The following is a 24,819-nucleotide window of genomic DNA, read 5'->3' on the forward strand; positions in this document are numbered from 1 at the left end:
CATCAACAGCATCAGGTTTACATAGACAATATATGGTGGAAGCGCTTCTAGGGAGCGTCAGAGGTCTCGTGCGTCCCGTGCCTCGTGTGCGGCGCGTTTTGAAGCTTTTCGTGCGGCGGACTCTTTTGACATGCATCCAGCGCCTCCAATGCGGTTGACGCTGGAGTTGGGATTTTCGAACTTTTCGGGCATATTGCGGGACGTCGACCAATCAGGAGCGTTCCCCAACCGTGACGTATTCAGAATAATGAGAAGAAGAAAAAAACACGAACTGGAGGCGGAGACAGATGGACAGGCACTCTTCTGATGGCATAGAGCGCCTGTCGTTGGGCTCCTGGTAGGAGATGCGAGCGCCGATGTGGGTCAGCGGGTTGTCAAACTGGGCACGGGAGAGACAGAAGTAGCGTTGAAAGCGACTCTCGTCTGAGCGCAGCTTTGGTGAATCCAGAAACGGTGCCGAGGTGCAAATAAAACCAAGCCACTCTCTGGATAATGTAGAGCCGATGAACGGGAGTCAGAGGCGCTGTGTTCAGCAAGGAACTCCAAACTTTATTTATCCATTCAACCACACTTCTTTATAGCCCTCTAACATCACAGTGCACACACTGTTTCTATGTTTATGTATGATTCTTTTGAAATGCGAAAAAATACCTAACTAGTCTTTTACTATGGTCTACTGCCGGTGGTCATTCATATACATTTATGTATATAAGTCCCTCCTTCGTCCTATAGACTCCTATATAAATGGAAACGATCACCGAGTGTGCCCAGCCAATAGGCTTTGACTTCCTGTTTTTGAGACTGTCAATCAAAGTGAATGCAGAACTGTGCACGGAAACAAGGCCGCGCGTCACAACAGCAAACAGGTAAATATGATTTTGGCTCTTATCTGACCCATAGACCTATATCAATGCGACCCGATGTGACCTTGTTATGTTCCGTGATGGGCATGCAGAAAAGTAGAGGCGTGGCTTCTGGTAGATTGGCAGAGGTAGTGGGAGGAAGTGGAGCTGTTGAGGGCGGGACATCGAGACGTCCTCTCAGAAACTCCGGATATCAGCTTTAAAGGTGCAATATGTAAGATTTGCAAGCATTTTCTGCCATCACTAGGTGGCATATTACTGAGTAAAATCGACACTTCCGCCATATCCGGTCCTGACCACTGAATGTACAGGTGACGTTATTCTCTGCAACGCCCCGCAAATGTTTTCGGTGGGCCCATGTGTGATGTGTTCATGAGTGAAGATGTTTAAGCAGTTGTTTGTTGTAAACCTCACAGGTAGCGCACCGTTTATCTGTTTGATGGATGTTTGTTACCAGAGATGGCCTAGTTCAGGGACTGCTCTGCTGTAAATAGGCTTATACTCACCCAACCGGTGGAAAATAGGTACTACAGGTTGGCTGGGCCAGCAATATTTATTAATGTATATATATAACCATGTAATCTAAAAAATTATTCAGTATTTCAGACATACTTAAAAGTTGAAAGATCTACATATTGCACCTTTAAGGTCACTGGTTAGCCAGTATACCAGACCAAACCAAAAAAATAATCAGACTAATGTCACAACAGAGTCTTTATACAGAATATTTATTCATTTCAAATATAATTTCCATTTTTAACATTTCATCCTTTATTTACACAGTAAATTTCGACACCTTTTAAACATCTCAACATTCAAGTGTACCTTTAAAGAAACTATTTTACAATCCTAGATTTGGCGGAAATGACAGCACTTTTGCTGCACAATGTAAATCTCAGCTATAATGAGGAGATATGAATGTAACTTAAGAGTTTTAATTTCTTAGCGTCCAGTTTTAGGTTGGTTGTGTGGAATAATGTGCAGGTTCAATGGCCTCTGACCATCAAGTTTACAAAGCAAACACCTTGACATTTTAATGTAACAATCACATTTGAAAAGATTTAAATATAAAGATAAGAGATGTCATAATACGACAATTGCAAAACATTTGGATTGATTGCTTCATAAATCATTGTTGATCGACTTTCAAAACAAAGTGCAACACAGCAGAATGAGGCTCAGGCTGATCATCAGCCCAGACTGAAGGCACTACAGGTACAGTAAACGTGTGTAACTTTTATTACACTTCCTGTGATCAGTGGTTAATAGAGCAGCTTTCCCCCCACTCATTAATACATTTTACTTCTCATCAGGCGACAACTCCACTGGAAACATAGAAATGTTGGATAAAAGTTTGACAAACGTTGCAGTTGGTATAAAGGGGGAAGTTTGTCCCTCGTGTGTCACAAACAAAAACACTTCAAGGAATCAAAAGGTGTTAAAAATCTGGACAAACTCCTGGACTATATATATATATATATATATATATATAGCTGTAGGATAGATGGATTAGCAGAGTAGAGCTACAAATCCAGCAGCATCTGTCCTATGAAGTGTTCTGAAGGGGGAAGTTTCCCTTTAGGAGGCGATGGGTTTGACCGTTTCTGCCTCTTTTGGCCCAGAAGATGATTGTAGTTTAAAGTTTATCAGACATTCAGGGCTGAGCGTTTCCGCCTTTTCCTGACTTGTAGACGGGCGTGCGTCTCCGTCCCCTGTGCTCGCCCGTCCTTCCCGGCTCAGTCACTTGATGCGATGCCTGACCAACGACGACTCGTCCGTGACGTCCCCGGAAAAACTCCTGCGCCTGCACGGCAGGACGAGCAGGAGCAGCAGAACGATGAGGATCATGCCGCACAGAGCCATCAGAGCGTAGGAGATCACCCAGAGGAGAGGGTCTCTCAGGGTCCGGCCGGAGCAGTCGGCCGCTGTGTCCTCAGCAGAGAACGGACCTGTGATCTCTGATAGAGCATCACCACCACTAACTGAGGAGAAGAACACGAGAGAAGGGTTGTTTTGGAAACGCCGTTGGTATTAGGAAATAGTCTTACAACTTAAACGGTGTTTTTCAACCTTGGTGTTGCCTAGAATTGAAATGGGGTCGCCTGAAATGTCTAGGAATTATATATATATATATATATATAAACATTTACTGATTAAAATTAGTCTTTTTTTAATTATTATTCTTGTTCAAATGAACACCTCACACACACACACACAATAAAAATCAAAACAACTGTATTCTATACTTAAAGAATAACTCAACCCCAAACCTATGAAAGCCCAAAAAAGTCATAATTGAATAAATAAAAACAACATTTTGAAATAAATACCATTTTGATAAATAACAGACAAATATATAATATGGCCATTAAACTTTTAAATAAGGTAACATTATTATGAAATACGTTTTTATTATTCTTAAATATCTATTTTCGCAATGGCCGTTCCATCACGATTGCATGTACCTGTGGTAGTAGCGACACGTCTCAGCTTATGAACTCGCTATGTGTGTGTACAGACATCATTGTGTGCATTAAGTAAGAGAGAGTAAAGGTAACTAAACCCCTGCTTTCTGCTGACCTGCCACGAGGAGGGAAATTCAAAAAATGCCTTGATTATGGGCGTTACTGCTGTAGCAATAAGACACGCCCACTCAGGCAGCGCTGCGCCGCAGTAACATCTGTGATAAAATGCTACAATCCCCACGCGACAAAAACGTTTGCGCACACGCAGATTCAGACAGGAATACACACACGATGTGTCTGTAAATACACACAAAGCTTGATAAACCCACTGATTAGTGCAGAATTAGCTTTTTATAGAAGTCAAAAACATCACCGCTGAAGAGAGGAGTTCCACATTAGAACTATCAATCAATGCTCAACGAGGGCTGTGATTGGAGGAAATCCTCCTCCCTCCGCTCAGCTTTTATAGGAGGGGCGGGGCCAACAGTGAAAGTTGATGACGCAAAATAATCCAAAAAATCTGTCTCAGCCAACAGCAAAAATCCATTCTAATAGCCGGCGTTCAACCCTTAGAGGTCAGTAACTAACATTTTACAGCTAAATACGCAAATATTAAAATACTTTTACTAAAATGTAAAAAGTTGGACTAGGATCAATCAACAGCACGACTTAATACCCAAATAAACATGTATTCAGCAGAAAAACAGGATTTGGAGTTTAGTTACTCTTTAAACTTTCTCAAATATAAATCTAGTTCAAATAAAAATATCTCATCACTTGGCTACTCTGTATTTGTAAAAAATGTCCCTGGGGTTGCCAGAAATGTATTATCTATTTTATTATTTATTTATTATTTTCTAATAAGTGGGACAGCAGCTTCCAGCATCAGGAGTTCCAAACCTGATTGGTTTTTTTTCCAACAAGCAGCAATGCAGTCACAAGCCTCCCTCTCTAACCTTCGGCCCACAAAGTGTGTTCATACTGAACAATTGTGATCTTTGTGCTTTAAGATGTGAGAGGAACATCGAGATTCCAGCCTCACTGTTAATGTATTAGTGTCTCAGAATGATAAACGCTAAACGCTGATACTCACTATATTTCAATCAGCTTATACTACCAGTAGCTGTTGGGGGTTTGTTACCTATTTTACAGTTTAAAAATGATTTAACTATAGGGTTTTAATCTCTAATGCATGTGTCCTTACATCAGGGGGTCATGAGAGTGGGAGAATGTCACCAGATGCAACTTGAGCCCATTTGTTCTTATTTTTTTTTAAATAATTTTTTTCTGCAACTACACCAAATTTGCTATATTTTTCATCACTTTTTCATTGCATATTTTTCAGGGATGTTCCGATACCAATACTGCAACCTTGAGTATTGGCCGTGACCAATATCGATACGATATCAGCACGAATCATACATACTTTTATTACTTATTTTGTAGTGTGGAACGTTAGAAAAGGCTTGATCAAGTGATATCACTCAAACAGAGAACAATAGTCAACAATTCAAGTTCACCTCAGTTATTTTTTACAGTCAGTATATGGTGGGAACAACTGAGGGTGGGGACAAAAACAACAAAAACTTATCGGAGCGCTTATATTGGAGATTTTAGATGCAGTCAGATAAAATCCAATATTCGTTTTCTGGCTTATCCAATATTAATATTGGATCAGGACACCCCTAGTATTTTTCATTCCATAATTTTGCTCCTTTTAATACATTTTTTCTACCCATTTCTGCCACTTCTCTATCAAACTTCAATGCCCTGTCTGCAAATTTTTTCCACTTTAAAGACATGTTTGGCTCTTATAAACCCTTTCCACCACTTTTCCCACCTAATGTCACATATGTTGACCCATTATTGTCAATTTTAACCTCTTTTCACCATATATCATGCTTACATTTGCCAATTTAACCACATTAACCTCTTTTTATACCCATTATTTGCCAGTTTAAACTAATTGTTCCAATACTGACACTTTGAACCCTTTTTCTGTCCATTTTTGGCCACTCCAATTTGCAACTTTTTATCAATTTTTTTTAGTTTTTAAAGTCCCATTTCACCACCTTTTTCATCATTTTTGGTCACTTTTAACCCATTTTATCTCTTATTAAAGGGGACATATCATGGTTTTAAATCCTTCCTTTTTACATATAAATCATACAGTTGTGGTCTATATAAAGCGGAACTGCAATGCTTGGGTCTGAATTCCTCATTATTATAGCTCCACAGGCCCCTTTTCTACCCCTTTTCTGATGTGCTTCTGAGGGCAACTCGTTTTGGTGCACTCTCTTTAAATGCAAATGAGACACTTCATACCCCGCCCCCTCTTCAGGTGACACTCGGTTGAACGCCACCCTGCTCGGCCATTTTTGTAGTTTGATAGAAGAGATACGGCTGTGTAGCGGCGCATAAACTTTTTATTCACACGTTATTTACAAAATGTCAACAACGGAAGACTTGTCCATCCAGCCTTACATGTTTGAGCCAGAGTCTGACCCGGTGGAGCGAGATGAAAATGAAGATGATGAACCTGCAGAACCCTAACAAGTGAGCTAACACAAGCACCGAGCTAACGCTAGCGCCAAGCTAACGTCACGAAATGCATTTTAATACAGTCTTTTCAAAGACAAAAACGGCAAAATGAAATGACTAATGAAAATTTAGACTTAAATTAAATCACGTAGGCCATATCATCAAGGATCTAAAACGAGCACACAGCGCTAACATATGAAGTCTGAAGACGGTGCAACTGCTAATGCTAACAAAATAATGACAGGGACGTCTTATCATCATACTTTTTAGCGTTATTTACAGCTTACTGAAGTGCTCTGTTCGTCGTCTCCAAAGATAGAAGGAATTGAACCCTCAATCAGACAAAGTCTTTCGGCAAATCCTTCTTTATACTGGCGGAGGTTGCAGAAGCAGTCATCCTTGAAGTGCTTCGCACACACAAAAATGACCTTACCCACAGATGTGGGTACATTTCCGTGAAAAATAAAACTCAACCAGGCACTTTGAAAAGGTTCTGATACTGGGAGACGGTGTAATGAAGCGTGTGGGTCACTACATCCAACAACCAAACATTTTGACTTATCCTGTCGTAACTTCGGCATCCTTGAGCTTGGACTACAAAATAAAACCGAGAAATAAAAATGGCGGATTGCTCGCAGTGTTGGACCTGGAGTTGATGTACTAATTTGGCAGTTCCGCAGCAAATACTGTGATGTAATAGTTCAAAAAACGTAACAGAGAATAGAAAAATCTAAACAGATTGAAAAATATGAGCAAAACAGAATATAAAGATATCTACGGAGCACCTGAAGAGACTAATTTGATTTTTTCTGTACTTCTAAGCACTCTAAATATACAACAAAATGCATTTAAGGGCTTAAAAAGTGGATTTAGCATGATATGTCCCCTTTAAAACAAGGATTTACATCTTTAAGATGACTATATACTACGGTGCAAAAAATTTTAAACTTCCTGGATAACAGTGGATGTTATTCAGATAAATAAATAATCGTGGTTATCACAGATTCATATACAACAATGGACCATCATTTTGCTGACTTTCTAGATGGTCCCCAAATAACTCCCCCCTTTATTCCCCCTTATATGTAGATAGTGAGTGAAATCATAAAGTTACAGACTCAGGCTCCTTCTAGACTCTCCTCACCTGCACAGTTGCTAAGTGCAAAGCCGAGTCTGCGTTGACTTCGGTCAAAGACCACGTAGAACCCTTCCATCACAGTAGCGCCGATCACCAGGCCGTTAGCTGATGGAGACACCCCAAAACGAAAGCAGTCCAATGTACCATCCACCTCTGTGATTGGCTGGATGTACATCTACAGGACAAGCGATGTAGAGGAATAAGTGTCTTTAGGAATAAAAAAAAAAAAGTGTCTTTAGGGTTACAGTTTCTGTCTGTGTACCTGAGGCAGGATGGTGATGCGGAATGACTGGCTGGTGTTTGTGGCCCTCAGATAGATGGAAAGCTTTGGGAAAAACTTCCATGGCGTTTCTCCCTTTAACCAGCATGCAAGCTTGGTCCCTTCCCAGAACCCTGAGGAGAAATCCTGGATCTGTTTTAAAGAGACGGAAAAAGCACAAGAGGTAGCAGAAGAAGAATGGCAGGGTGTGGGTAAATAAATAGAAAATGTGGCTCCTAGGCACAATTTAATCATGAAATCTACCGGTACTAGGGTGCATTTCCAGTTGAATAGTAAGCAAACAAAAGTTGGCTCACAAACAAACTCCGGAATCTTCCAGAAACCCACTGCTATAGGACTATGAACACTTGCTCTACTGTTTAGCATCTCTTTGCTCTGACAACACGTTTCAAAAAGCCGAGTACCAGAGAGCTGCGTGTGATGGCATCGACCACGGCATTAAAAACATTGACAGGAAGTCGCAGCAGTGTTGTCCCACTGTCAACGATAGCTTTATCCATGTTGTACTGAAAGACAAAGAAAACAAAGAGGCTGAGGAGCAGTTGGAATGTTTAACTAACTCGTAACCGGGACTTTGTGCAAACAGAGAAAATACAATACAAGGAAGTTTTTCCACAACCAGACAAACCGGATTAGATTTCTGAGCACATTCAGGTACATCAGATTAACCTTGACAAGGTTATCTTAGTTTTTTTATGGTTTCACATGCATTTAACTGTAAGATTCATTATAGGGACTATAATAATTTACCTCTCTGCAGTCCAGATTCAGGTTTTGGTCACCAACCTGCAGCTTTAAAACTTCCACTTGATAGTACCACTCTTCCAATATGGGTGTGTACCACACTAACCCTCGATACAGAGTGGGCTCTGCCCCTCCCATTATCTAAACAGAGAAGAATAAAATAAAATCAACAGTAGTAATTATTGTAGAGCATAGAAAACTATAAAAAAACCTGATTTATCCTTCAGCCAATAAAGAGACACACAAGCAGCACCCTGCCAATCTCTTCCATCTGTCTGCTTCTTAGGGTCACATGATGCAGACGCAGTGAGTGCAGCACCAAGGTCGGATGTATAACAGTGACAGACCTTCTCCCAGCAGGATGCTATCTTAGCTTAATTAGCTCCACTCTAACCAGACTGCCCACTGACAGGGAGGATGTCAGGTTTCTAAAAACGGTCTGCCTTCAAAACTCTCATACATCTTCATGTTTCCAGAAATTTACCAGAAAAGAGTCCAAATCAGATTTTTAGACAAAAAGTATTGTCTGAATATAGTGGATGAAGTGTAAAGCATGTCTGATATGCTTGTATTATTGTGACGACTCACAAGGCTGCCGCGCACAGGGTCGGTAACAACGCTGGCAGAGACTCCAGTTCCACACATCTGGAGGGAAAAGACGTCTGGGATTCCCAGCTGTTCCACCACAGAGTTGAAGAATGGTTCCACTGAAGAGTCAGGCTGGTTAGAAGGAGACACAAGATCATACATGAACATCAATCTTTTTCATGATCAACCGCTATTGGGTCATTCCATGTCATTTCTAAAAAATTTCAGGACATCTCACGCACTTTGGTCTGAAAAAATTCTGAAAATTTTACCAATTGTTCCGTGATTATTTAATAGGGACACTAAACTTTTAGTTTGATCGGATGAAGACTTTTTGACTAGTGATAGACCGATATATCGGCCGATTTTTGCGTTTTTTACCTGCACCGGCATCGGCCGATGTGGGCTGCTGCGTTCGCCGATCCGCATTATTTACAGAGAGCAGAAATAGTTTTTACTTGTTCTTGCTCTACCTCACTTTTGTTAATTTCAATATATGTTCCTTTCTGAAAAATTGAGACTCATACTATTTGTTATCATCATTGTGTAATTTTCATGACGTAAATTGAGGGAGCAAAAGTAGTGTCGGCTCCAAATATCGGCAGTCCGTATCTGTCATTGGCTAAAGCTGATGGGGAAAAAAATCGGTATCGGCCCCAAAAAATCCTTATCGGTTGATCTCTATTTTTAACATATGGCCAATTTAGTGAGGGGGTACGTGTCCATTTTCATGCCTCCTTATTTTTCTTCCATTTTCAGATTCTAATAGCTCAGGAACTACACCACATAAAAAACTGAAATTTGATATATAAATACAGCTCCACCTACTCTCTTAGAATGTACAAAAACATCTGCTACAGAATACATCCAATCATGCCAGCCCCTCAAATTTGGAAAAAAGTTTGACGGGGTTTAGGGTTCTAACATGTTTGGACCTTCAGTAAACCACTTTGCAAATGACTCAGCTCCCTGTAATTTGTTTTTGAGCCTTTGTAGATAGACTGTTCAAATCACTAATGATTAGTCAAATATTTACAGTGGTGACAGTATCTTGAAATCCCCCCAATTTTTTTTTTTACTATTTTCATTGGGAATGTAAGAAAAGATCTGATCTCTGTTTTAATTTATACTATAAATATTCCACTTTCTTAGGCTATAAAGCAATTTGTCTTTATGTGACTTCTTTATTTTTATTTTGGACCCCAACTTTGGGGCTATTTCACCATTTGCAAACATTGAAAATTCATTACATGAGGCCATTGTAGCTTGCCTCTATGTCTCATAATCATTTAATGTTTATTAGTTTTACACATTTGTTGAAATGACATGGAATGACCATGTTGTGTTTCAGTCAATATGGCAAGACATGATGCACCGTACAGTGTCAGCTTATCTAAGGTCCCATTAAGCTGATCCTGAGCTAAACCTTGTTTTTTTGGACACCTCTTTTACTCCGATACAAACTGCGGAATGGTCACGTTAACTGTGTCAACCAGCATCTCGCCTCATGGCGCATAACGAGCGGTCAGAATCTTCAGAGAATGAATAGATTAGCAGCTCGAGGGCAAAGAACAGGAAGTCACATAGACCTGATTAGATGCAGCTGATTATGCCTGACACTATTCAGGAAGTGACTTTTGTTACAAAAATGAGGTAGTGTACATTTTGAAAAAAAAAAAAACAAGAGCAGTGTAAACAACCAACTGTCCTAATTTTGTTGCTAAAACATTAAATACAAAATCTGAATAAAAAAGTATAAAGGATGAACTAATCTAAAATATTGCAACACCCTAACAATAAAAGTGTATTATTATTATTTATTTTTTAATTATTACTTACATTTTTTTTTTTAAATGTTTTGCTCCCAATAATTTTTAATGAATATAATGTCTTGGAATCATATTGAAAAACAATATTTAAATATTACTAATTTCAATAATAAATCAGCAAAAGACTCAAAAATTGAAGATTGGTTTCATTTATTTTTTAATAAGGGCCTTTATAAAATTGCTTGCTATGGAAGATTAGCATCTTGCATGGAGTGAATGGATTAATGTGGCTGACGTTAAGTGCTTTGAGATTACTTAGGTGGTGAAATAGTTATATAGAAATCATGTCCACTTAATGTTTATGATGACAAAATCAATTGTCAAACCAGCATATATAGAAAATAAAATACTGTTTTATCACTTAAAGTAAGGTTGATATTTATCGTAAAGGGTGTATTTAGAGATTCAAGCATTTTCATCAAATGTTTATATTATTTTGCCCTATTTTACAAATTCTGCATGTAAATGACTGCATATTAGACTAGAAGGCTTTTATTGTCATCATACACAATGTACAACACAATTAAAGGACAACAACAAATAAACACAATAAGAAAAGGTAAAGATATAAATATATTTACAGAAGCTAGTAAAAATATGAAATAAAATAAATAAAATGTACAATAGGAGAGCATGATAGCAGCAATGGGAATATTAATCACTTATAGTTCCAAAGGAATAAAACACTCAGTTTTACTAATGATGAAAAATATTTTTCCCTGCAAAATGGATCCTTGGGCTCAAGGAGATGCTGGATTTGTCACCTCCTGAAACAATCAATGCCTTTCTTACCCGTGCCAACATGGGATAGGCCAGTCCCAGGATGCCCTGCCAGTTGATTCCAGGGAGGAAGAAGCCCTCAGACGACTGGATGGCAGCAAGGTGTATGGTCATGGAGCCATTTAGACCGTCAAGGATGGAGATGCGGTCAGTGCCCAGTTCACCTTCCCAGTTGCCCTGGGTGTACCTGACAGCCACAGTTTGGTCGGACGACACATATGTACTGGAGCTGAAAAAGGTGGTCGCAGACAGCATGGGAGGGTTGAACAAGACGTCTTTTATTTAGCAAGTCGACAGAAAGCACTGAAAATATATTCTTAGGAAAAAAATCTGAACAATTTAACCTGATCTAGAACAATTTACTGACAATGACGTCAGACTGAGAAAAGTAGTCAAAATAAAGAGAATACAAGCCTCAACACGGACCAGGGTTGGGATCAATCGTAATTGTAATAGCGTAATTGACAATGAATTGTAATTATAAATGTAAAATGCTGTTGTAATACTAATTGAATTTTAATTGAGTTCAGATAATTGACTTTGAAATCGTAAATGGCTAGGAAATTCTATAAAAACGGTCTATTACAATTTAATCAAACGCAAACCACGGGAACCATGTTACAGCTCAGTGGCTTAAAAATATGTAAATATAATAACAATTGGTAAAATATGTTTTATATAAACTTTTCCCACTACCTGTCAGTTCTCTTAAGGATGATTTTAACATTTAAAATGTTTTTTTTAAATGGAGGGGTATACTGACAGAAAAAAGGCTCAGATGCCCACACCAAAAATATTATATCAATATTAGATAATAATAAATGAGGAAGCTTCATAAGGTAACCAAGAGATAAAAAAAATAATTAGATGATAGATAATGTCTTTTTTTAAGTGTATTTTACAGCTGATTTAAAGGAGACATATCATGCTTTTAATTTCTTCCTTTTTACATATAAATCATACAGTTGTGGTCATCAAAATAGTGAAAATAAAGATAGCACAGGCCTCAACAGTAAGTTATTAACATGTGTTCGTGTTGGAGAATATGTGTGCATCACTCACAGGGCGGTGTTGAAGTAGTGAGTAATAAAGGGGTGTGGTGCAGCAGCCACTGCAAAGTTACTGCTGCCTGTGTCCACCAGGATGTTCAGCTGAAAAGCACAAAGGCAGACGGTTACTTTAATGAGTTTGTCAGCTCTGTTTCTCAACGCTCAGCCTCATGGGTTAAACACGACAGCTGTGGCACAGAACGACTATATCAGGAGGACGGTGGAAACCACACTGTGGAGGCAGTGGGAGGGAAAAAGCAAAGAGACACAACATTATTAGGTTTGACATACACTGTAAATAAATTAATGAATAAATACATAAATGAATGAAAGTAGTGCAATCATATAAACCAGGAGTGATCATCACTGTAACCTCACAGCTTTGATTGTTGTATATATGTGTATTATATTTGTATTCTTATTTAATTTTTTTTTACTGTAATGTGTGCACTTGTACTTAAAGGTCCCATGTCATGCTATTTTTTAATCATTTCCATTTGTTCTAAGGACCTCAATTTCTTTTAAAATTACAAAACTTATCAATTTTTTAAAAGTATAAATCTAGTCTTTAACCATTTGCCTTACAGGATAACATATTGAAGAATTATTTGTTATAGTTTAAATAACTTTTTATTTGATCACTGAAGCTTTATATGCTCACAATACTTTTTGGTAACACTTTACTTGTAGTTTTATACATAAAGGCTGTTATGACATAACACCTGTCATTAGCATGAATAAGGTGTCATGAAGGCTGTCATTAAGTGTTGTTCGTTACCCTAACCCTACCTAACCCCACTAGATCCCTCCAACTAACCCAAAAAAATGCCAACATAGCTCCAAAGGTGTCATAATTCAGCAAAAGTTGTCATAATTTAGCAAACGACACTTAATGACAGCTTAATTACACCTTATTCATGCTAATGACAGCGTAATGTCAGCCTTATGTATAAAATTCAAGTAAAGTGTTACCTACTTTTTTTAATACAGTAAAATTTCCACATTTGCGATTACATTTTGTGTATGAAAATGACGTAGGTACAACCAGAGCAGTGTAGGTCCTTAAAATACTGTAGTAATCTACTTGTACCCATGCATACATAGCAGATGTAAGGATCTTTTGCACGGTGCAAAAAAAAAAAGAAAGACTTTTGGAACTTTTTAAGCCCGTGATCCATGAGCCAAAAAGGATGGCCTCACGCTAGTTACATGACAGCGCGACCCAGCCAGTCATTGGGGTGTGTGTCATGTGAACAGTGGGGACTGGCTAACTGCAAATGAGATAATGTTGTCCTTCAGGCACAAAGTCACGGAGCAGGAACTAATTAGCCAACAGACTCCTGTCACCTCCACTGCTGAACAGCAACCATATTAGCACTTGTGAGAAGGTATTTCTCCCAATGACAGGTTCATAAATCTGACACCCAACGGTGCAACGGGGACTTGACCACAACGACATTCCAATTGTCACATTACAAAAGACCTCATGTCAGCATCACAAAATGGTCAATTAGGCCAGATCCTCCTTAACATCTTATACCCCCGATGTACGAAGAAAACAGCAAGTGTGTGCTGAATGACAGGCGTCTTTTATTGATATGCTACCTGTTGTTAGCATATTTTCTTTTTTGCTCACCATGACCAGATTTTAAAAATAAATTTTCAGTTACACATACTCGGCATACTTTAGCTAAGAGCTGGATCAGATTAGCATTGACTTTAAAAAAAAAAAAAAAAAAAAAAAAAGAACATTTATTCGCACCTCATACTAGGAATGCACCGAATATTTGGTAACCGAATATTGCAAAAAAAGCCACATTCGGCCTTCGGTGGAGTGAGTTAAAAGCAAGGCCAAATAGTAACGTGTGACGCAATCAAACAACATGCAGTGACGCAGTGAAAAGGGCAATAATTCATTTGTTGTGGGTTTATCCACTTTAATGCACTTTAGTTTTATTTGGAATGCATTTTTTGTTTTGTTTGAAGGACTAATATAAATAAATAAAACTTTGTTGTGCTTTTCTTTTTTTTTTTATAAGAAAAGGCTACTGGAATATTTAAAAAATATCAGAATATTCAATAAACCTTTGCTTTCTTTAAAAAACATGTCTAAAAAAATGTGTTCTAGGCTATTTATGCACTATTTAAACAACTGCATTCGATATTCGTTATTCAGCCAAGCGTTTATATTTTATTCGGCTTTGCCCACAAATTTTCATTTGGGTACATCCCTACCTCATACAGTAGTTCAGCTCCCAATCACAATGATCCATAACTGAATTCTTCAGCTTTGCTCCAAGTCCCTGCTAGATAACTATTGAATCTAAGGCTTGTGGGATCTTGGTCATCTTTTAACATGAATATTTTTTTTAGATGATGAATGGAAAAACTTTACTACTACTACTACTACTACTACTACTACTACTTTAGCTGTATTAGGATAAATTCTTTTAGGTTTTGGGTTATATTTGTATGTGTACTAGGAATGTGCAATATTTTATCGTTATGATTTATCGTCAAAAACGTTCTCACCGGTAAGAATATGTCATCCCCCATATGAACGATAAATTCCCGTGTCTGAAATTAGCGAGGGCCACGGGCCATTTGTCGCCCAATTTAGCCAAGAATGCCCCAAAAAACCTTGTTCCACGGACCAAAACTGCCTCTGTTTGTTGTCAACAACTTATTATTCTCTGGAGCGAAACGCACGGTGTGCACTGCCACCGACCCCCGCACATCCCGGTGTCTGTCTGTTTGTGAGGCGCTGGTCTCAGCTACCTGAAGCTGTCGTCAACCCGTAATTCTTTGCGGGCCATTGAAGATGGCGGCCACCTGGCTCTGTAACTGTAAATAAGGCTCAACTTGAAAAGGGTCCATGTAAGACATTTCTGTAGCACAGATGGTCTAATATAAACAATTGGAACATTTTGGGCTTGTAAAAATGTATAAAAACAGTGGAGTGTCCCTTTAAATCATTCTGAAGGTACTCTGCTCCATCAATAATTACTGACTGACTGACTGAATTCAGTCACAGTAAGTCCCTAATGGCCTGTCTGTGGGAATCAGGCTGATCAGTTTCCTTTCATTGGGTTGGCTCTGGTCCCATCTCTGCTACTTTGCCACCTAAAACCCCTGTGCCACCTTTCAGATGGCAGCAATGCATTCCCAGAAGGCTGAGCCAACCAAACAGGCAAGGGTAGAGGATAATGGAGCCTTGTGGTGAAAAAGAAGGGGGGAAAAGGCAGGGCAACGATGGAGACCAAGGGCATTTGTTATCCCCACAGCACCTATCTTTTTCAAGTCACAAGATCCTCCCCTCGCTCAGCCCATGAGCCTCAGGCAAGACTCCTTCCCTGCTGCGGCAGCCTGAAGTTGAGCATTTACGGTCTAATTGGCAGTGGCTTCAGCGCAGCGACGTGCATCTGCTACCTGTTTGTACCAATTAGCAGATGTTAGGCTCTTCAGCCGACACCGCCGCCTGAGATCTGCCACGTGCTAACAAACAGCAATTAGCAGCTGATTTGAATTGTGACTTATTTTACAGCAAGGGAATAATGTAATCAAATCTTCATTTACTCAGGATAATATTGAGAGTGTAACTCTGCACTGTTGAGTTACAGGGGGCTTTGACATAGTATAACCTGTCAGTTACTAAGAGGACTAGCGCCACTGGTATGAATAATTATTTCAATGTAATACTGGTTTCAGCATTATTCCACCCAAAGGACATCTGTGTAACAACTATAGCTTTTCAGGGCAAAACGATCAACAGGGAGTGGAAGCATTTTCTTTATCTCTTATGTGCTTTACAAACACACCAGAGGGATTCATAGTCATTTGTTTATTTAATAATTGTATTTTCATCTCCTGCTTGACTTCAGGCTCATCTACACTGTGCTAATTAAACCTATTTTAGCAATAATATACAAAAGACTGCAGTAAGTATTAGACCCTTAAAGTTCATTTCATGACATATTATGGGCACAGATTTATTGTTAGTGGTACCTTTGATCAACAAAGTATTAAATTATACTCCAAAATTTTTGTAACTTGTAACAGTCGAAAAAAAAAAAAAAAAAGTAAGAGCAATGAAAACAAAACCAAAAAGCAAGACTGCAAATGTTTCATGGACAAATTTTAGCATTAAGACTTGATAATCATCCCGCAGTTAAACAAATATTTTGAAGCAACAGTGGAGTCAAAACAAGTATTTTTTTTTTTTAACTTTTGCTCTCTCCATGTGCTTTTCTGTGTTTTGAATAGTTTATCAAGGGATTCTTTTGACAATGAAAATTAAAAGGAAAATAGTACAGTATTTTCCTGAAAAAAATAAAGGAATATTTTATATTATATTATCATATGTCTACAGTCCCATTTTGTAAAATAAATCATGGGAGAATTGTATCGTGAACCTGGTACAGTGAATCGTCACATCCCTAGTAGAGATTATGTTTATGGTAAAAATGTATGGAACCAATTGGTTAATAAATGGGTCAGTTTTTTTCATACCTACTGTTGCTGGCTATTGTTCTCTGTTTGAGTGACATCACTTGATCAAGCCTTTTCTAACATTCCACACTACAAAATAGATAATAATATTTTTTTTATTAAAGAAAAAAAAGGTAATAAAAAAGTATGTATGATTCATGCTGATATCGGATCAATATCGGTATCGGACGATACGCAAGGCTGCAATATTGGTATCATATCGGAAATTAAAAAGTTGTATTGGGACATCCCTACTGTTGACAGCAGCACATCTGTAATCTATAAAATTGTAAGCCTATAGTTTGATTGAGGCAGAACATTAAAATAAAAAAAATCATGTAATAGTCTGCATATTTAAAGAGTACATATATCTATAATTCTGAAACTTTTACCTTTAAAAACAATCTAAATCAGAGTTTTGGTTACCATCAAAGAGAATATTTCTTATATCTAGCACACAAATAAAAGCTCATCGTGACACAGAGAAAAGTTTTCTTTACGTATCTGTTCCCTTTCTCAGGCATGAAAGACAAAAATAGAAAAGACATGAAAGGACATCTGACCCTGGAGAAAAAGGAACTTGAATGAGAGTCTTGTACGAGAAAGAACTGGTAACCGCATGACTGAAAATGAACCAGATAACACTGAAGAGCAGGACTCAGAACCAACACACACTCGCCATTCATGAATCCACTCACGCTATGTCTGCAAACTTTTATTAGCTTTAAAGAACTAAGCCACTGCTTTGAATGCTTTCTTATTTATTTATTATGCTTTGATCTATACTTCTTCATCTACTCCTGCTACTTCATTTAGGTTTCATATTCAATTTTAAGTTCTTGCATTCTTTAGGCACATGCACTTTTCCATCAGAGTTGCGATGCAATTATCCCTTAAGTACAACTGTTGCCTCCTTCTGAATAGTGGGTAGTGTTGTTTTTCCAAGGTTGACAAAAGGCAGCACCATGATAAACCTTAGCCTGAGAAACTGAGCTTTCCACCCTTGAGCTTTTAAGGCTCTGCTCTGTTTATCTAAAGACATTTTGGATTTACAAGTCAACTTATTCATTAGATCCATTACCTTTTGTTTGAGCTTTCCTTTACGCAATTCTACTTACAAGACAACAACAAGCATATGGAAGTAAATCTGTGCCATCGGATTTTGAATTTGAATTTTTAGCACAGAATTCTTTTTTGCCTATGATATTTTTTTTCAATGTTTAAAAAAATTTAATGTAAAAAAAAAAATTCAACGTCAAAAAAATCAGTAGAGCTGCAACTAACGATTATTTCTGCATTGGACTAATCTATCAATAATTATTCAACATATTTTTGAATGGTTATTTTAACCCACCTGCTTAAATCCTCACACCTGTGATCCTGTTGTACTCTGACAGCATGTTTTACAGAGAGGAAATAAAACGATGACAGGACAAAACAATGCATTTATAATAGTTGTATTTTCAACATGAAAAATTGTGATCACAAACAATGAAATAAAAACATTAAATAATACAAAGTGCATGTGGTCTTGAACAACTACGATAATGGAAACTGCTCAATGTTTATGGCAAGAACGTTAAACCAACTAAAGAGTTGCTTTTACTTAAAGCATAAAAAAGAACCATCTTATTCAAAGGTTGGCATTATTTAGGTGCAAACAGTCAAACTAAGATTAACGAGCCAACTTGGCTAAAGGAAATTAAAAGTTTATTTTTTTTAATTAAAGTGCAGAAACGTAAGCATGTCAACATGCTTGGGTGTGAGGCAGTGTTAATTTTGGCAGAAAATTCTGATTTAGTCTTAGTCTTTTGAATAACACACCATTTAGTCTTAGTCTAGTTTTAGTCTTCTGAAATCTTTTAGTCTTAGTCTAGTTTTAGTAGACTAAACATTAGCAGATATTAGTCGACGACATCTACAGTGGACTTAGTCGACTAAATGTTTCTTTTTTCATGGAATGGTTAGGTATAAGGGTTTGCAATACAAAATATGCAATACAGACACAGATAACGGTTGTAATACAACATGTATTTTATTCTTAATGTCTTAACAGAACTCTCCTCCTTCAATATTGCATCAATCTCCAGTTTGATCTTCTGTGGACTATGTGCATCATTGATGCATGAGATCTAAAATGTGTTGAATTCAGGGGCTTATTTTGAACAAAATCCAAGTTAAATAACTGGTTGGGCTACAATGACACCCACACACACAATCTACTTATAGTAGGCCTAGATATTTCATTCAATTTGAGAATATTGAATATTTATAATCCTATTAATTCAGCGAGATAATCGCCTCAGACTCAGTTTTATCAATACAGTTCAAATGTGGATTCCTTTAGCTTCTATCGTACTCCAAGTTTAGCAGACACACAGGTGTTGATATGATAAAATAACCGTAGCTTACCTTCGCATGTATTTCTTGATGAGTCGTCTGTAAATGTCGCTTCAAGTTGGTGGTGTTTTTCCCGGAAATTTTTGCTCCACACGCTGTACAGGCGGTCTTGTTGTCCTTGTTGTCATATGTGAAGTGCGACCAAATGTCAATTCTTCGTTTTCGCCCTAGTCCTGACATGTCTATTGCGCACGAGACATGCAGTTTCCCTCGGACATGGTAGGCTAAACCGTTGTGTTACGTATTTCTCCTCTTAGCTGCTGCGTTTGTTTCGGGTTAGTTTACCTGTTGTTGCTGGCGTGCATTTGCCGCGGTATTTTAAAAATGGCTGCCTCCCTCCGCACAGATCAACCAATGAGATCAACGTATCCTCAAAAGATTCGCTCTGATTGGATTTCTTCCCAACTTGTCCCGCAAAAAGAGCAGTTCTGATTGGATCTCTTCTCCATTCGTCACGCCTTCGAGTTTCGTCTCGTTTTTATTCGTGGACTACAGTGTCAGTTATCCTTCGTCTCAGTCTTCGTCTTCATATCTGACTTTTATTTAGTTTTTATTTAGTTATCGTCCGTGAAAAAGGTTCGTTGACGAACATTTTTCGTCATAGTCTTAGTCTACGAAATTAACACTGGTGTGAGGCTGTCTCTCTTCTTTGAAGCAATGTTTCCAGCAGCAGAGAAAAGACACTCAGATGGTGCAGAGGTAGCTAATTCAGTGCAAAATAATTCAATGTCTCAAAAAAATTCAGCGTAAAAAAATTCAGAGTCAACATCCGGGTAACCAAGGAGAAGCAATCAATCCCTGTATCAAATCAACCAACGCCAAGACAATGACATTTTTCACATTGAATTTTTTTTAAACATTGACAAAAAATATCATAAAAATTCAGTGCTTGATATTTGATGGCTTTTAAAATTCAAAGTCTAATTGATGCAAAAAAATTCAATGTAAAAAAATTCAGTGCTAAAAATTTTAAATCAAAATCCGGAGGCACATATTTACTTCCATACAAGTAAAGCCCCAAAACAAGAGACACTCATCCAGATTCCATACCATTTAGTCTCAGAATAGCTAAATCCAACTACTGTCGACACTACAGTGTAATAGGTATTAGTAAGGGTGCATTCACAAATTTCAGACTGACGGATCCTAGAGCAGTTAAAACGATAGTCTGCTTCGTTTGGGCGGTGTAAACGTGCAAATGAAGTCTAGAGCAGATCAAACAGGCGCATTCTAGAGCAGGTGTTTTTGCAGGTGTTGGAGCATTTTCAATCAAAGTCTAGAGCATTTAGGAGCGCCGTGAACACAACCGCTCTCTGTGGGTGATCAGGAGAGCCGGCGACGGTGCAAAATAGGGCATTAAATTTTACCACCATAAGCACGGCAACTTGTTGCTGCTCCATTGTTGAATGTTGTGAAAGGACAAACAGAGAAAGAAGAAGTCTCTGCGTCCACTTAAAGGTATAGACGATGATTTTCCCGAAGTTTAGAAAAGAAACGCCCTCTGAACATGCGCAATGCTGTACCTGCTCAAGAGAGAACGCCTACGTGTGGGGGGGGGAGCGTGCACAAGCAACGTTTTCCTCGTGCACAGCTCTGTTTACAAGTTGGAGTCGGCATCGGTCATACAAGCTTACCTTCCAAAAGAAGTTTTGCACTTTTCCCACTATGTCAGATGGTAAGTGAAACTCATTTTTCCCAGTGCGCACCAGGCACGAGCATGCACGACGTCTTTACGTAAACATATCATTAGAATGATTGACAATTAGGAGGACCAATATTCTTGATGATCAACCCGGAAGTTGAAGCCAAAATAAAAACGTCCACAATACCTTTAAGTGCTCGATTTCGACCCATTATTGAGAGCCTCTTCTTCAGGTTTCAGTTTTTCTGCCTAGAGAAGTCTCCAGTAACAGAGCCCTCAAGTGGTTAACTCACGCAGCTGCACCAGAGGCAGTTTGGAGCGGATCAGAAGTTAAGCGCTTAATGCAAAATGAGCCAAACCTCGGTGATAAAATGATTACCTGTCCTCCACCTATTCGGACAGAGTCCCAGACTAAACCAGTGTGAAAGCACCCTAAGATGTGTTAATCCTTACATCTGTGTATTATAAAATCTGCCAAGTCATGTATTCCAGTTGGACCTGGCGGCTACAGGCCACTTTTATACACTCGTCTGTTTAGTTTGACACCTCGGGTACATCATTAATGGCCTTTTTGGACAAACAACTCCACGAGAAGAAAAGCAACTATAGAAATTAAATGTGAACTCTAAAAATGTGTTTAAGTAAAGCTAACTGGTGTTTGTAAAAACTCTCTGCTCCTCAGAGACTCATAATCCCAGTCAGCTGCCTGGTACGAAACACAGATGGAATCATGTGAGTGCATGTGAGCCCAAAGGCATTCATTCAGTCTACCTACACTACATACCTCTGGGCTGTAAACAGGGCAAGCAGCAGCCCTAGCTAGCTATCCGCTTCCTGCTTTTTCTGATAAGCAGGCAACCATAAAAAACATAATCCCTATCTTCCCACGGTGTAATTCTTACAAAAATTGGGACGTTACATTCTCATAACATATTTGTTTTAAATCTTTAATAGCTTCAAATGGCTGAGCAGGGGCACTCATTTACACTGTCAAAGTATTTACTGTAAAGGCTCCAGTTTTCTGTTTCAAAATTCTGTTTCAGGTTATACCCATTTCAGCTTTAAACTTTTATGTTTTGTTCCCGTTTCATCATCTTAATCTGTTCAGATGACTTTACTAGCTATTAAACTTCTCGAAATTGTAATAAAATGGCTAGACAGGGTTAATTAATACAGTCGACAACTACTATTGTTATTCATTTTCCATTTTATCCAATTCAAATGATTTAAGAACAATGGATTGTTACGTTGAAATCATGCCAGACTACATTGCAAGAGTTGAAAATGTCTGCTAGCCACACTTCTAGATCCTCAGCCACCCATTTAACAGGAAAATACCATAGAGACGTGTGAAATCTCGCTTAGCTGCGATTGTAGATGCTTCTGCTTTTATGTGTCACCAGGTAAAGTGGTCACCAGTTGAGCTAATACACTAACAGCTAAACCGGTCTTTGTACCAGTGCCTTTTCAGATTTCAATTAGAGCTGAACGATTTTGGAAAATAATCTAATTGTGATGTTTTTACTCAATATTGCGATAGCGATTTATTTCAAGGGCCTCTTGTCAAGTATTTTTCAATGGACACAAGCAATACATCAATCTGTTTCATAATGAACAATTTCAGATTTATTTAAACTTTAAATAAATCTAAAATACAAATTTTAAAGCACTGATTACAACAATAAAGCTAACAAATCTGTGGCTTTACCTCTTCAACATAGAAAGATTGCACTTTTTGTAGTATAGACCTTTGACAGCATGTGCACAGTAGACAAAGGAAAAAAAAACAAGTCTTTGCGATTAGAAAATCGCGTTTTATGATATCGCGATAATATCTCAAATGCAATTAATCGTTCAGCCTTAATTTGAATGCAGCCATAATAATCTGAACCACTTGTTCATTATAACACATGAAAAACACACTTCAGATGACGGTCTGCATGTATTTACCATTCATAGGGTAACATTATCACTAGACCAACTGGAACAAATAGCGCTAGATTTTGAACGGCATTCTGGGCGGAATGGAACATATTTCTCCGATTGTCACACTTACTAGACATTCAGTTTCACGTTTTCTGGTGAAAAATAGTGTGTAAATGCGTGATATTGTATTATAGAAATGCATGTGAGGCATTTCCGTGTCATGTGGTGAATTTCGTTTTTTCTGACCATTTTTCCGCAATCACAGTAATCAAATAATGACCCTATAGTAGTGGTGTAACGCATGCAGCCACCGCGCTTGAGCAATGGAAACGGGTTCTTAAGAATGAAAAATCACACTTCTCTTTGGGTTTTGTGGTTGTCAGGATAACCGTACATTCTGGCCTGCATTTTGTCAAGTATGAAATTTATGATCAAGTCATTTGTGACAAGCTGACAAAAAAAAAAAAAAGTTATGCATAACCGCACCAAGGCATTTTGGGTGATATTATGGACAGTGGTGGCCTGGTGGTTATGGAAGCGGACATGTCACCAGAGGGTTACCGCCAGTTCGAATTCACTGTGGCACATCTGATGAAACAAAAATACAACTGCTGATCAAAATTACAATTGCTGATCAAATATGTGACGGTTTGTACAGACTGTGTGACTTTCTTGTAAAATTTACATGTATTTAATATATGTTTGCAAATATGTTTGTTTTTATCCTCAACCTTATTAAGACTTGCTGTGCTCCATGGCAAATTAATGAATAAAATAAAGCAGCTTGTAAACAATTTAGATCAGTGACTAGCATTCTAGGCTGCTGTTGTCCAACACCAGTGCCTGACCTCACAGATGCCACTGCTACTCATACTGTTGGCACATCCCTAAACATTCTGGAAAGCATTTCCAAACAAATTAAATGGATTATGTCTGCAATATGCTGACTAATTATACATTGAATAACAGATTCAGATTAGTGAGATGTTACTTGATCAAAATTGGGACTATTAGCTAATACCAGAAGCAGGTTGAGGGAACCAGTACAGCCTAAACACTGGAACACTAAAGCTCCCACCAGCTGCTGAACACATCCCATCTAATAACCAAGTTAAAAAAATAAATCCCACTAAACAAAATGACATTACACCTTAGAAACAATAAAAATCTAATTCTGATAGTGTGTGTGTGTGTCTATCATACCTTTTGAGCTGGAGTACCAATGGACATCTCTATGTAGTAGCCTCTCCCAGAGTCTCCCTGTAAATTATTCACCATGTCCAGAAAGTTGACGGTCCCTGTGGGATCAGAGGCCAGAGAGAGGCCGTTTCCATCATCCTGGAAGGTCGCTGGAGTACCGTCCACCTCCGAGGAGACGTTGTACTTCCCAGGGTAGATCTTTAGAGGAATGGCTATGTAGCACCTGGACGCTCCAAAGCACAAACTAGCGACTAACGCCAAAGTGAACACGGAGCTACAGTGAGCCATGGTGGTAGTGGTGGTGATGGTGATGGTGATGATGGTGTGGTAGTTCCCAGTTTGGTTTGTGATCAGCAGGTTTGACAAAAGTCGCTGAGGAAGACTCAAACTGCTGCTGCTGCTGTTCACTCAAACTTTGTGTCTTCCACTCCAGACCCTGGACATCATGGAGACGCCCGCTCCGCGCTGCTCGCTCTCATGGACGCGTGTTGTGTCCGCGCACTGACATGGTGAGGAGGGGGTGAGGGGGGGTCACACAACTGAGACTGTTACTGGTAGCCGCTTTACTTTCACCAGTATAAGGAAACCATCGAGTTTTACCACAGCAAGAAGTTAGCGACGACAAGCCGCGTCACTTCCGCTTTTTTACCTTCAAAGTAAAGAAAGTTTCAAATTGAATATATTTTTTGGCATAAAATATACTCAGATTCTCACACACTGAATACATTTTATTTATATTGTTTCTTATGGTCAGGAATTAAATTAATTACCGGTACAAATATGAAAGCTTTATAGACCCCTTAATGGCCCACGTGAGGCAAAAAACAGGAAACGCCGCTAAAGACTCAATGTTTACAAACAATCAAAGGGTCTGTTACTTGATTGA

At 38.5% G+C, this 24,819-nt stretch overlaps 1 protein-coding gene across 1 annotated transcript; it reads right to left on the reverse strand.

The window, feature by feature from the left end:
* Nucleotides 1-1,575: 1,575 nt before the first annotated feature.
* Nucleotides 1,576-24,568, reverse strand: bace2 (beta-secretase 2). The gene is made up of 9 exons (XM_028465545.1): nucleotides 23,937-24,568; nucleotides 12,291-12,379; nucleotides 11,241-11,457; nucleotides 8,620-8,751; nucleotides 8,038-8,172; nucleotides 7,692-7,793; nucleotides 7,270-7,419; nucleotides 7,014-7,182; nucleotides 1,576-2,845 (listed from the first exon to the last, which is right to left on the reverse strand). The coding sequence occupies exons 1-9, from the start codon at nucleotides 24,219-24,221 to the stop codon at nucleotides 2,604-2,606; spliced, it is 1,521 nt and encodes a 506-aa protein (XP_028321346.1). The 5' UTR covers nucleotides 24,222-24,568; the 3' UTR covers nucleotides 1,576-2,603.
* Nucleotides 24,569-24,819: the final 251 nt, after the last annotated feature.

This window comes from Gouania willdenowi, chromosome 13 (genome assembly GCF_900634775.1).
Source record: "Gouania willdenowi chromosome 13, fGouWil2.1, whole genome shotgun sequence".
In the NCBI taxonomy this organism is placed as follows: Eukaryota; Metazoa; Chordata; class Actinopteri; order Blenniiformes; family Gobiesocidae; genus Gouania; species Gouania willdenowi.